Genomic DNA, 12,639 nt, shown 5'->3' with positions numbered 1-12,639 from the left:
TCTTTCTTTCCTACTGTTTGGCTTTTAGTAACAACTTTATTAAACGTCCAACTTCAGCATGTTTAATGAAAATTTGCAGCTGCAGCAACAGGAGTATAAATACTTGAATAAGAAAATAATTACAGACTTGATCTCACCCAGACCTCTGCGCACAATACACACTTTAGAAAAACCAAAGATGACATGGATAAGGAAATGCAATACATTAATGTGAAACCCCAAACTGGACTAGCCAGCTCTTTATTGTTTTCTTATACAGTATGTTATGAAAAATAAAAATTAAAAAAAAATCAAATGTTTAGTCCAACTGCAAAAGCTAACACATACGCAGACCTAATCATGATTACATTCCTGCTTAGTAATTTACAGACTGTAAATTTCCTGCTCAATAATAGAACAACACTGCTACATACATTTAAAGATTATTCCCACACAATAGTTTCATCAGCTTTATCAGCATTTGTTAGTTTCCAGACATTATCAGAGGCCTTCACTTGCTCTCACTGAAGTCAATGACAAGACTCTCATTGGCTTCAAGAGGAGTTAAGCTCTCAAAGAGTAAGGCAAGGATAACTTCTGTGCAGTTAGGAGTAACACAATAGGATTGGAGTGCACCTTGAGACTTGTATCAATTCATTTAAGTAACACCCACTAAAAATAATGAAAACAACGTTTCACAGTGGGTCCTAAAATAACATATGTAAAATGATGCAGATTCTTAAATGCTATGGAAAATAATACAAATGAAGCTTCATTAATATGGTGTGGGTTTTTTTTTTTTTTCCCAAGCAATACGAATCTGTGATATTAATTTGATAATGAACATGTTCTGAAAACAGCATTACTCATAAATAATCAATGTGTTATGAAACGGAATCAAGTTTTAACTAATATAAACACATTATTAAAATTTCATTAATTAGGATATTTGTGCATACAAATTTTCTCATTTTATACTAAGCTTCAGAACTCTGAACTGTGAGGCATTCATTGTGCTTAACATGGCAGAAAGTTATATTACATGTCTTAATTATTTTATTCTGTTGAGTCCTCTTCCCATCAAACATGCAAACACTGTCATCACCATTTTTGGCTTCACTTCAACCAGATCATCTGGGAGAGCATAGATACGAGCACCAATCTTTCGAGCAACTGAAATGGCATATCTTGGAAAACAAGAGAAAATAAATAGCGTTATTTTACTTGCATCTACTAGTGTGTCAAGATTCACAACATTTTATCCCGCTATTTTAATAGCGGGATATGCCTGTTCAGTCAGTACTTTGAGAAAATGAACATCACTGTCAAGAAAGCATGTTATTAGCAATTTTATTGGCAGATGTTTTGCTACTGGTTATCAAAGCATTGGTTTTTGTCAAAGACCATACGTATTATGGCAGGCTATTAATAAACCAGTCGCAGTGCTGTGGTGGTAGGTCATATCAGCTGTGAATTTGACTTCATATTTCAAATATGCTAGAAAAATAGCTCTAGAATATTACAATTTATATTATATTGTATTTGAAGCAAATCAACTAATATCAGTGTAATCTGTTAATAAATCAGTAAACCCTTCATTACACCATGAATTCACGCACTTCCTGCACTTCAGGAAAATACAAAGTATTAATTTAAAACTTACTTAGCATTATTTAATTTGTCTTCATTAGAAAGATCTTCTCTCTTGACCATTTCTGGACGAACTGCTTTTGGTGCAATAGCATCTATTAGATCTAGGACAGGTAAACTAGTGCTAATTGATTTGTCCTAAAAAAAAAAAATGAAAAAAAAAATAAAAATTAGTAGACGTTCTACATTAGCAGAATAAATTTGCTTTGATTATTCTGACTTCATAATGCAAAAAATTCTACAACACATCTTACATTCCTATTGAAAGATAGCAGCATGTTCTGTTAACTTCATTGTGGGAAGGTTTTCCCCCCTCTTTATAAGGTCTAATGCTTCCACAATCAAAATGTTAAGATTCACACTCTGTGTTGATATTATTATTATTATTACACAAATGGTTTAAAATTATTTAATGAAACAAACTCCTCCCCTTCCCTGAGGGAGGAAGGGAACTTTGAAAGAAGTCTAAGCACCAGACTTTCAAGACAACAAAAAGGTATCTACATTCCACAACTACCTTTCCTTTTCTCCTTTTCTTGTAATGATACTATATTCTGCAGTAGTTTATGGCTCACTCTTCTTATAACTTTTCAATTCAGATGGTATTCTGAGCTAGTACAAGCAGTCTGTGTTTTGTATTTAATACACATACACATTTTCTTCTGTTCTTAAAACAGCAAGTGCTATTACTGCAGTTATTTCTTCCCAACTGTTAGGGCAGACAAGTAGCTGATGATGTCAAACCAAGAGCCAGCAGACAGTGCAGTGAGGCGCTGCACATAAGCCACGTACATGACATGGCTGCTATCGCCACCAGGCCAGAACCAGGAATTCAAATTCAGTGAAGTCCCATAGAACCACCACATTAACTATACATTTAAAAACTGTAATATATATTGAAGACACTGAATGCATGAAGTATCTCCCCAAGACCATAAGCAAAAACACACACCTTTGCAATTGTTGTTGTTTGAACTAATGGTAATTCAATAGAATTTTGCTTTCATAGCCCACAAGAAATATCAGGGACCTCTGCTTTCTCTGCTACACTTCTTGCTGCAGTAACCCCAAAATACAGACAAAAATTCAAATTGTGAAAGAAAACACATAAGTGGATGTTGTCAAAAATCAGTAGTAAAAAAGAATAAATTATAATGAATAATGTTACTTTACATCAGTAGCTCCTTATCTTTACTGATGTACAATCAGTTGAATTACCTTTAAAAAAAACAACCAATGCCCCTTAAAAAAACAAAGGCATACCAAAAGCAAGATGCTGGGACAGATTCTCTTCATACTTTCAACTTATTTATACCACCATTATTACAATTTATGTAGAAATAAGAGAAGAAGCAATCCCTTTTAAGATGATGACCTAAGTTACCTTCTAGAGTGAAAAGGAAATACTTCGTTCTATAAAATTATTTGATATTACCTTTCGCTTAATGCTTATCTAATTCAGTTAATAACACAGTGAAGCCCTCAAATTTTTAACTTGGTTAGGTTCTTATGTTCCTGTCGCGAACTATAGACATAACTGTTTCAGAGTATACAATGAACCTCTATAAGAAAGTTGGATTTGCATGCAAGTGCAATTATTTATCTACCATTTCTAAAGAATGAGATTCACACAGCATGGCACACCTGACATACATATGACTTGTTTAGGGTTTAACACTTAACAAGTGCGAAAGGAAAGCTTCCTTTATCCATTTGTTTGTATCTGCTGAATGGGAAAGCTGGTTCGTACAGGTCTGCTACACATCAGCAGTGCCCATGAAGACAAAAGATGTCGCTGCTTAACTCGGGCTCCCTCTCCTGGCTCTGCCACATAGGAGTGCATCTTTTTGACCAGCTGTCACTAAAAATGGCGATTACTCCCCCCCTCGCCCCGTATTTGCAAAATCATTCTTCATGTTTGTACAAGCACGAGAGTGCCTACATCCAAAAATTCAGTAGATATGACATGCCATGCCCAAACACTGGTAATTTTGGGCAAAAGCCCCTTTGAAAGTTTAGCCTTTGTTGATGTCATTGTTTGGGGGTTGGTTTTGTCAGGGTAACAAATTATAATTTATTTTTGTTTCTTATTAATAGACACGTAAAATACTTTTGAGGTTTCACAGACTGTCAGAAATATTTCCTTATACAATTATGCTACCTGATGAGAGCCACCATTAAAGCCAAATTGTTAACAGGTTAGGTTAAAAATCCCTGATTATATATGTAAAGAAAAGTATATTCATCTGATTTACCTTGAAACTCGTAATTGAAGTTTTCTTATTTGCTTTTGCAAGTGTCTGATTCACCCACTTAATAATAACTTCATCATTTACTTTTTCCCCCTCTCCAAGGTCTGATAGTACATTCAAAGTATACCTTTCATAAAGAAAACAAGAGTCTGAGTTGAAGCAAGTGGTAGAAGTTGATTCTGCTGACAGTACAAAGCTACGAGTAAAATATTACTTATGCACAGCAATGACGCCAAGTACTCATCTTCATTTTGTACCCTTATCTCACAAACTATTTAGTACTTTAAATCACTTTTTCGGTTGTTGCAAGAATAAAATAATATCCCAAAACTCATAACATTCACTATTACATCATCTTTCTATATTTGTTTTACTCAGCACACCATAACTAATTTTACTTTATAAGCTTAAATGACTCCCTACCATCCAAGTCACCTTGAAAAGTGAATCAGAGCAGCCTGAGAAACAAAAAGCACTGAGTGTTTAGCGGTAGGTGTAAGAAAACTAACTTGTGGAAAATACCTGCAATAAAATACTCTTTACTGAAATAGATTTATATTTTTTCCTGCTCACTGCACTAGCAAGATTTTGATTTTACAATAGTTACATTACTATATCTGTGAGAGCCTAGAAATTTCTTCCCATTTTAACTTCTATAGCGTATTACCTCTTCCCATTTATCTTTTTTGATTTTACAAATATTTAAATTACTTGCAGAAAGGTACATTGAATCAACATGAAGTAATCTGTGCTCTTTTTACTTGCTGCAGGATTTATAATTTTAACTAGTTGTACCACATAAAGGTTTTAATACTCCATGTAAATGGATGTGTACACATACATATTATTGTGGTTTCAACATAATATGCAGAACTACAAAAACTGTGTAAGTTTATCTTGGAGAAGAGGGACATACAGAGATGGCTCTCTAAAATACTTTTGAGTGAACGAACACTGGCTTTAATTTGACTTGATACAGACACGCACATATATACACAAGCACAGATACATATATATATACGCATCTATCATATACTGTGCCTAACTTACCTTCTCATCAGCTGCCATACCAAAGCCAAAGTCAGAGTTGGGTTACCCTCATTTAGATCATGCCCAGCAATACCAACCAGTGAGAATTTCGCTTTTGTCTTCCCGAGTTCTACTGCATAATTGCAATTCTCAATCTAAAAATAAATGTTGCATGCAAATAATGAAAATGCCTTAATATTTCTGTTATATAGACCTATAATTTTTGTGTATTTTGAATTACTTTGGCTTACTGTTACCTATGGTGAGATTTGGAGCTAGAGAAAGATTTCCAGCCTTTCTATACTGTGGTTAAAATACCAGCTTTTATTATAAATACAAGTATATTATTATAAAATTATAGGATTATAAATACAAGCTTATATTATAAATACAGATTCCAAGGATGATCTTTTTTTCACACTTGAGAAAACCACGTTCACTTTCACTAAAGTCAATGAATTTATATATCCTTACATCAAATCTGAGTTTGGAAAAATATTTAAATGTGTTGATTCTTAGACAGTATTTCTTTTCCCCTCTACTTTTTTCTGGATCCATAATCATCATAAAACTAATTGAAAGCTTCTGGATTCTGCAAGTCTTGCACAATTTCTCCTGGCAGTGTATGAAACTGCTCTGTGATGACACGCCTCACAATGTAAGAGCATCACGTAATGATAGCTGTGTCAGGCCTGAAACTTTTACTTATACACCCTAATTAGACCTTAAATATTACCAAAAGCCATCCACATATAGAAACTGAACTGATATATGCTATTACTGCTATTTATTCCTTGGGATAATATCTAGAAGATACTTTTTCCTTTTTTCCTCTCTCTTTCTCTCGTCCCGCTCTCCCCCCCGCAGCATGCAAATCTAACAGAGATAGACAATCCAGACTATTACAAACAGAACAACAGCAGACAGTGAAACCAGACGATCTACAGAGTATCTACCCACCTTTTTCATGTTACCACCAAGTAATGGATAAGGAGGTTTGTTGACGCGGTTCCAGTCAACCAGTACACGAGTCATATCATACAATTGGAAGATTATTAAAGCGTCAGAGAGGTCACTAAACCAGAGTAAAACAGTGTTTTTCAAGTACAATAGCTCATATTCACAATGGAAGTGTTAAGCACTTGAGACTTATTAAAGTGTAATTAAGTTGCTGAAAAATTCCAATCACATAAATAAAAATTTGTGTCATTCTGGGGAGAAACTGGCCTATACCCTATTGCTCTAACCTGTGATGATTTACATTAAATTGTGTATTTCATCATTTTCACAAATCTCAGTGAAGCAAGCACAGCTACTGGTTTTATTGACTTTATTTAAATATTATTGCTTTCATAGGGTGGGCACAGAGGAAACATTTAGGAAAATAAGTTTTCATTGACTGATCTAGTTTTAGTTTTCTCAGGACTTTCCGAAAAAGTCCTGAGTGCTTAATCTGCACTTACAGATGTATTTTGCTAAAGAATAACCGAACCCAACATGTTTATCTTGTGGAAAAAAAATTTATAAAAGCTGTTTTCCCATTATAAATTGCATTCCTGATAATCCCCTTCAGCTACTCACTAAATGAAATTCTCCATGTTAAACTATCTACAGATGGTATCACTTTACAAAGGTCATAAAACAGGAACAATGAAACCTGACATCAAGTATACATGCACACATATGTTCACAGTTGCTCCCTATATCCCATCTTTTATTGACAGCACAGAATGCTGGCACAATTTTAAAGTAATCAAAAGCAAGTAAAAAGCATGTTAAAAAGCTTTTCTTTTTGAGGGAATACAACACTGATTCTTACAGTCTGAGCAGCAGACACCTATCCCCTCTTACAGTTTAGAATTACATTTACTGGTTTAATACGTTTGCAGTCATTTCATGTCATGAGAGAAAATAGAAACCATGCATTATAAAACACAATTATCTCAACTTTTAAAAAAATGTAATTCAAAGTACAACTGAGTGAGGGGAGCACATCAAAAGTGCTTGTTTTCTAGGATTTCTAAATCACGACCAGAATATCTGACTCAGACATTGCTTAAGTGGTCCACAGACCACTTTTGAAGTTCCTATCACGCTGTATGAAAACCTGGAAATCACTGTTCAAGTAGAAACAGAACTTCCCTTTCTTCTTCCCTTCTTTCTTCCCTTGTCATCCAAAGGAAATCAAATTCTTGTTTTTAAAAAAAGCCTTACCTGTATAAATGATTAACATATGGGCTTACACCCAGTGAATTCATCCAGTTTCTGAAAGTCCTTTCTTCGTTACTTTCTCCTATGATGACAAATATAAATCTATATAAATTATTGGAAAACACACTTTAATAAGCAATGTTTAAATGGCTCTCATACCCTTCCCCCGCCTCTCCCTCCTAGCCCCCAGATGAGTTCATCCTTTCCCTAACAGTAGTCTCTACTGGCCAATTAATCAAGGCAATCGTATCAAATTCAGAGTTCCTCAGTTCTGGCGCTTACAGAGAGTACTATTAGACTACATTTTTCTGTGTAAATACAATTTCATAAAATACAGAAATACTTTGTTGGTAATATTTTATGTAATAAATATATAGGGGAGAAAATAGTGATTTTTTTTTTTTTTTTTTTTTTTTTTTTTTAGTTCCTAAAACCAAAATCAGTGGAAATCGCATTCAACAGTATCTTTAAATCTGTTTGAAATGGCATATTCTTATCAAAAGTTAGTACTAACACACTTAGTATCAAACGCCAGAAACTAAAACTCCACATCTTTCCACACAGAAGTTCCCAGTATTAATTTGTGAGGGTCCTCCCCAAAGCAATAGATCTCACTTTTTTAGTTTTCAACACTGGAGACTTAGCAAGGCAGCACTGTACTGCTTAAATTTGTGAAGATATTTATACCGCCAAGGGGGGGGGGCTAGTTACTATTCCAATTTTAACTAGGAACTCTGCTTATCAGAAATGCAGAAAATTGAGGAGGAAAACCAAAACAAACCCCCCTAAACCTTCACTTTCCTGACTTAGATTGTTTTTAACCTATTGCAATCATGAGCCCTAAGCTAATGTACTTTCTCTATAAAGTTAGTTTGCAGTAATACATTAATTTTCCACATGCAACATTATCTAAATTTTAACAACATATCTGTGGCCAACTGCATGTGACTCAGTGCTGGATAAGCTTATTTTCTCTTGCATCAGAGAGGAGCATTTAAGAAAATATTTAGCGTAAATATGTGAGCTTGGAATAACCTCATCTTTTTGTTCGCCTGGGCTGATAGTCCACAGCTAAGAAAATAGAAAGGCCACTGAAGAGGGAGAAAACTTCCCTGAACGATGAAGGAAGAGAATTCTCAGAACTGAAACATGTAAAAATCAGTTTGTTTTTTTTTTATTGGGTGTGTATTTGGGATTTTTTCTGTGTTTTTTGTTTGGTTGGTTTTGTTTGTTCCTTAGAGGACAAGGATACCAAGTTTATATAATAAGATTTATGTAGCAGGAAAACTGTCTCATTTAGTGCTGCTGTTCTACGTTGACTACAGAACAATGAATGTTTTTGCAAAATGAAGCTATTGTATAAACATGTATTTATCACAAAAATAGAAAAACCTTTTTTATATTATTTTTCCATGAAATAGACCTATGTCACAACCTCAACTTTTAGATAGGGGTTATGATTTTAATTTAGGTCTCTCCCCTATTATACAAAGCTCTGCACTTCAAAATATATTTACAGAAAAGTGAAATTCAGAAATGTCAGCTGTAATTGACATTTTCTAACAGAATAAATTTTATTTAAAAAGTTTCAGCCAGCTTACCAGTTACTTTCCAGTTATTCTGACATAAATTATATTCACCCTACTAATATATTTTCCAAATTAAGAGGTCTTTTATATGCAATTCAAACTAGTATTTGTTTCAAAGATTTACTTGTAAAATTTACCAGAGAGTCACTGATTAATACATGCTGAAGCAAAGAAAAATACTATTCTGCAAGGTCTTCAAGCAGTCAGCTTTGTTTCACATATTTCTTCCCACAACAAAATTTAAAAGACAAGAATCACATTTTGTGACAAAGCTATTAAAAATATCAGTTTTTCCATAAAATAGATGCAATCAAAATACAAGCATGATATATAATTTAACTCTACCAAGTAACTTAAGAGGTTATCGTATTTTGAACAAGTCCCTTTTTTCTTTTTCTTCCCCCCCCCCCCAAGTTTTTACGCTTACTGAGCTTTGAGCTGATCTGCAACACCTAAAATACTGACTGCAAAGTGTTTTTAGGAACAATTGTTAATTGCAAGATGGTAACAAGATTATTTAATGAACTTTTGTTATAAAAAAGATTAGCTACAAAAACAGATACTCAGCAACTGCACTCAGACTGACAATTTTAAAATGCATGCATAACACTGTCGAAAGAATCCAAAGTAACCAAGCAAGAGCAAAAGCATGCAAGTTGGGCAGCACCCTTTTGGACAGCAGAAATCCAGGAACTAAACCCAGCATACTATATTTAATATGCCACTCTAAACAAATCCCTTTATCATGCAACACATAAGCATTCTTAAGTTTTCCAGATGGCTGAAAACTGACCAATTTTTTCTCTCTAATCTTTTATTCAAAATATACCTTATGATCCTATCAGGAGCATATCTTCTGCTGAGTGGTGCAGCAGATAGCCAAAAGCATTGGAAAACTGCAGAAAGGGGGCAGAGCTACACAAAAGAGAGAGGAGCAAATTTGGTAGTATCCTTAGTATTTATTGCTATCTCTTTCTTTGAGACCATTATGTTATGGAACTGAGTGGGGAGAAGCCGTAGGGATGAGGTCAAGAATCCAAAGGGCTCCAAATACCTACAACTCTTTCTGGGAGAGAACGGAGCTCAAGATGCAATTTGTACTGGAAGTTCAGCTGACCTGAACGGGAGTAGTTAACCCTCTCGTGGTAACAGCTTTGAAGTCCAGCAGCAGAGGACATCTACACTGAAGGAAATGTGGGTGGCCAGAAGTCCCTCCTCTTCCTCCCCACCAAGGACTCAGTTTTCTGTGTGTCTTAGACTCCCAACTCTGCTGCTTCCCCACAAGTGAGAGGTTCCTCAGAGCAACAGCAACACTCAGTGAAAGGTCGTGCATTGCCTGAGGTCAGGACTTCCCGCTCCATCCCGACATAGAATCAAATGTTCATCTGGCTGTCAGTATACCCAAGGGATATGCTCTTTATATACAAGTGCACACTACCAGACTCCTTAGGTATCATTAGAGTGGATGCCAATTTATGCACAGTGTTCACTGTCTAAAACCAAAGAGAACAGCCCCATCATACTCCCTGGGTGGAACTGTCACTGAAAAGATGGAATTTATGCAGGAAAATGAAGACTTTTCAGAAAGCTCTACTCACCCACACATGCCCAGAGCTTTACATCTAGGTTCATGCCCCTACTGGCTAGACCAACAGAAATAACTATATGGCATTTGACTTACTGCAGGTCTTGCCCCCATCTCATATGCATCGTGTTAGACCTGTGGGGTTTTTTTTACTCCTCCTTTACTTATGACGGCATATTAAAGCAATAGAAAAATACAAGAACAATGCAAAAATCAACCAGAAAGGGACAGAGATGAATAAAACACTGGGGGGGGGGGGGGGGGGGGGGGGGGGGGGGGGGAAGAGGGAAGGGGGGAAGGGAGAGAAAAAGAAACATTTCAGAATAAACGCTTTTATGGAGTACAGAAAAGTACTAAATACAGTACCTACATTAGGAGGGGTCAAATCTGCATTTCATGAAGCAAAATAGGAAAGCATTATAAATTATGAGTCAAATTTCAGCAGACAATCTATGATGAAACTATAAAGAAATGAATCTCTTATACCACTACTTTGAGAAAACATCAATAAAAACACTGGATTTTATGGAAAAATAAATTAACAGAAAAACAGATTTAAAACTGTCTTTTGGTTGAAGTAACTATTGTGATGGTTTAGATCTACATGACAGAAAACAGATTTAAAACATTGTCTTTTGGTTGAAGTAACTATTGTGATGGTTTAGATCTACATGACACCACAGGAGTTATTATTTGGGGGCAAAGGAGGGTCATCTACTTGCCTTTGAACAGATAATATTTGCATGAAAATCCATCTCTAAAATACATACTATAAACAAAATTAAATTTGGCTAGTATTTTCATTCCAAAATTGTAATCTACTATTCAGGTGATTGTAACTTTATACAAACTGTTTTAACTGAGGCTTTGATCTCATCTAATGTTTTTTAGGAAAAGTTCAGAAAATAGTTCAGCTGGTTTTGCCATGCCAATGAGAATGCTTCTAATTTGTCCAGGTCGTCAATATTTTGAATCATACCTGCAACTATATGTTCAGAAAAGAGAAGCTGAACGGAACATATTCCACTGCCACACAGCTTCTGTATACACTTCCAAGAGCATACATTTCTAAGAAGAATGCAGCAGAGGAAGAGCAATCATTTGTCCTAGACAGCAGGGACTGCAGTGACTAGGGATATCACAGCTAAAAAGGGAAAACTACCTCTGATATTTCTACCACAGCTGGCACCCAGCTGAAACTAGATGAGCAGGAAGCCTGAAACAGGAGTGGTCTGAGGGATGCTGGATTTGTGACATAGGGATGCAGCAGAGCAGACAAATTATGAAAAAAGGAGGAGCAAAGGAAAATGGACTCACCTAGATGGAAAGGAAATCTGATAGGAACAGTAAGAGGAAGGCAGGAGTAGGCAGTGCAGAGGAATATGTGAACATTGCTGATGATTCTCCCGACTGTGGCACCCCTGAGTCTCACCATTCCTTTGAGATCAGTGAACAATTGTGAAATACACTGGCAGGAGCCATTTCATTATCCTAGATTAGCTGGTCCACAGAAAGAGTAACAGCCAAAGATTGCTACCAATTATCCCTTTATCTCTAGCATTAGGGATCTGAACTGTACAGCTGAAGTCCAAATTTGCTGATATGCTATGATTTAGATAGGTTGCTGACACAATAGATTAATATAGGTTGCTGATACAGAAGCCCTTTTTAATGTTTCCTGTTTTAAAAGGAAACAAACTAATACATATACACATGCACGCATACATATAAACACAGTATGTGAAAAGTACTTTAAAAGACTACCACAGTTGCATAGCACTGCAAATTAGGGAAAGCTAGAATTTGTGCATCAGCTAAAATATGAACAGTATGGAAAGAAGCACAGGAAACTGCAAAGGGACTAAGAGGACAGTTTTTGCTCCTGTAAATGAATGATAGAAGGTTATTCAGGAATAGCCCTTGGTTAAGTTAATGCAAGTGAACTATAGTCACAGTAACGGGAACTTCTGCTGAGGCTTATATTGACAGCTAGTGAGAAAGCTCTATATGCTGGTGTTAACACAGGGACCATCGTACAGGGATCATATATCACAACCTAGAAGGAATATTTGAATAGAAATCACTAATATTCTTGTCTCCCATATGCTTAGCAAGTTGAGTACCTTCTAATAAATTGAGATCGTAAGATGAATTGTCAGGCTTGTGTAGGGCTGGATATGTGTTAAAGAGATTTGCAACAAAAGCCAAATTGAGTTTAGGGTTGCCTGCAACCACATCAGCTGGAGTTACAAACTGTCTGCAGCCCAATTTATCTGCCTGTTGGAGCATGTATTCAGCCCTCCTCAAGTCATTTTTATCCTAAAAAAAAAAAAAAAAAAATTAA

General features: G+C 35.6%; 1 protein-coding gene across 4 annotated transcripts in view; it reads right to left on the bottom strand.

The window, feature by feature from the left end:
- Positions 1-205: 205 nt before the first annotated feature.
- The window catches only part of PLS1 (plastin 1), a 46,843-nt gene continuing 34,409 nt past the window's right edge, over positions 206-12,639 (bottom strand). For 2 of the 4 annotated variants that reach the window (XM_030493683.1, XM_030493684.1), the window contains exons 10-18: positions 12,419-12,614; positions 11,613-11,732; positions 10,662-10,682; positions 7,125-7,203; positions 5,871-5,985; positions 4,932-5,065; positions 3,885-4,008; positions 1,643-1,767; positions 206-1,166 (exon numbers count right to left, since the gene is read on the bottom strand). In XM_030493683.1, coding sequence (XP_030349543.1) covers positions 1,031-1,166; positions 1,643-1,767; positions 3,885-4,008; positions 4,932-5,065; positions 5,871-5,985; positions 7,125-7,203; positions 10,662-10,682; positions 11,613-11,732; positions 12,419-12,614 — 1,050 coding nt within the window. In that variant the 3' untranslated portion in view covers positions 206-1,030. The remainder of the gene's footprint in view (positions 1,167-1,642; positions 1,768-3,884; positions 4,009-4,931; positions 5,066-5,870; positions 5,986-7,124; positions 7,204-10,661; positions 10,683-11,612; positions 11,733-12,418; positions 12,615-12,639) is intronic. The other 2 variants (XR_003992499.1, XM_030493686.1) reach the window with 2 other exon arrangements.

This window comes from Strigops habroptila, chromosome 8 (genome assembly GCF_004027225.2).
Source record: "Strigops habroptila isolate Jane chromosome 8, bStrHab1.2.pri, whole genome shotgun sequence".
Taxonomy (NCBI): domain Eukaryota; kingdom Metazoa; phylum Chordata; class Aves; order Psittaciformes; family Psittacidae; genus Strigops; species Strigops habroptila.
Note: the sequence above shows the minus strand (reverse complement) of the source record. Positions and strands in the feature narration are given on the sequence as shown.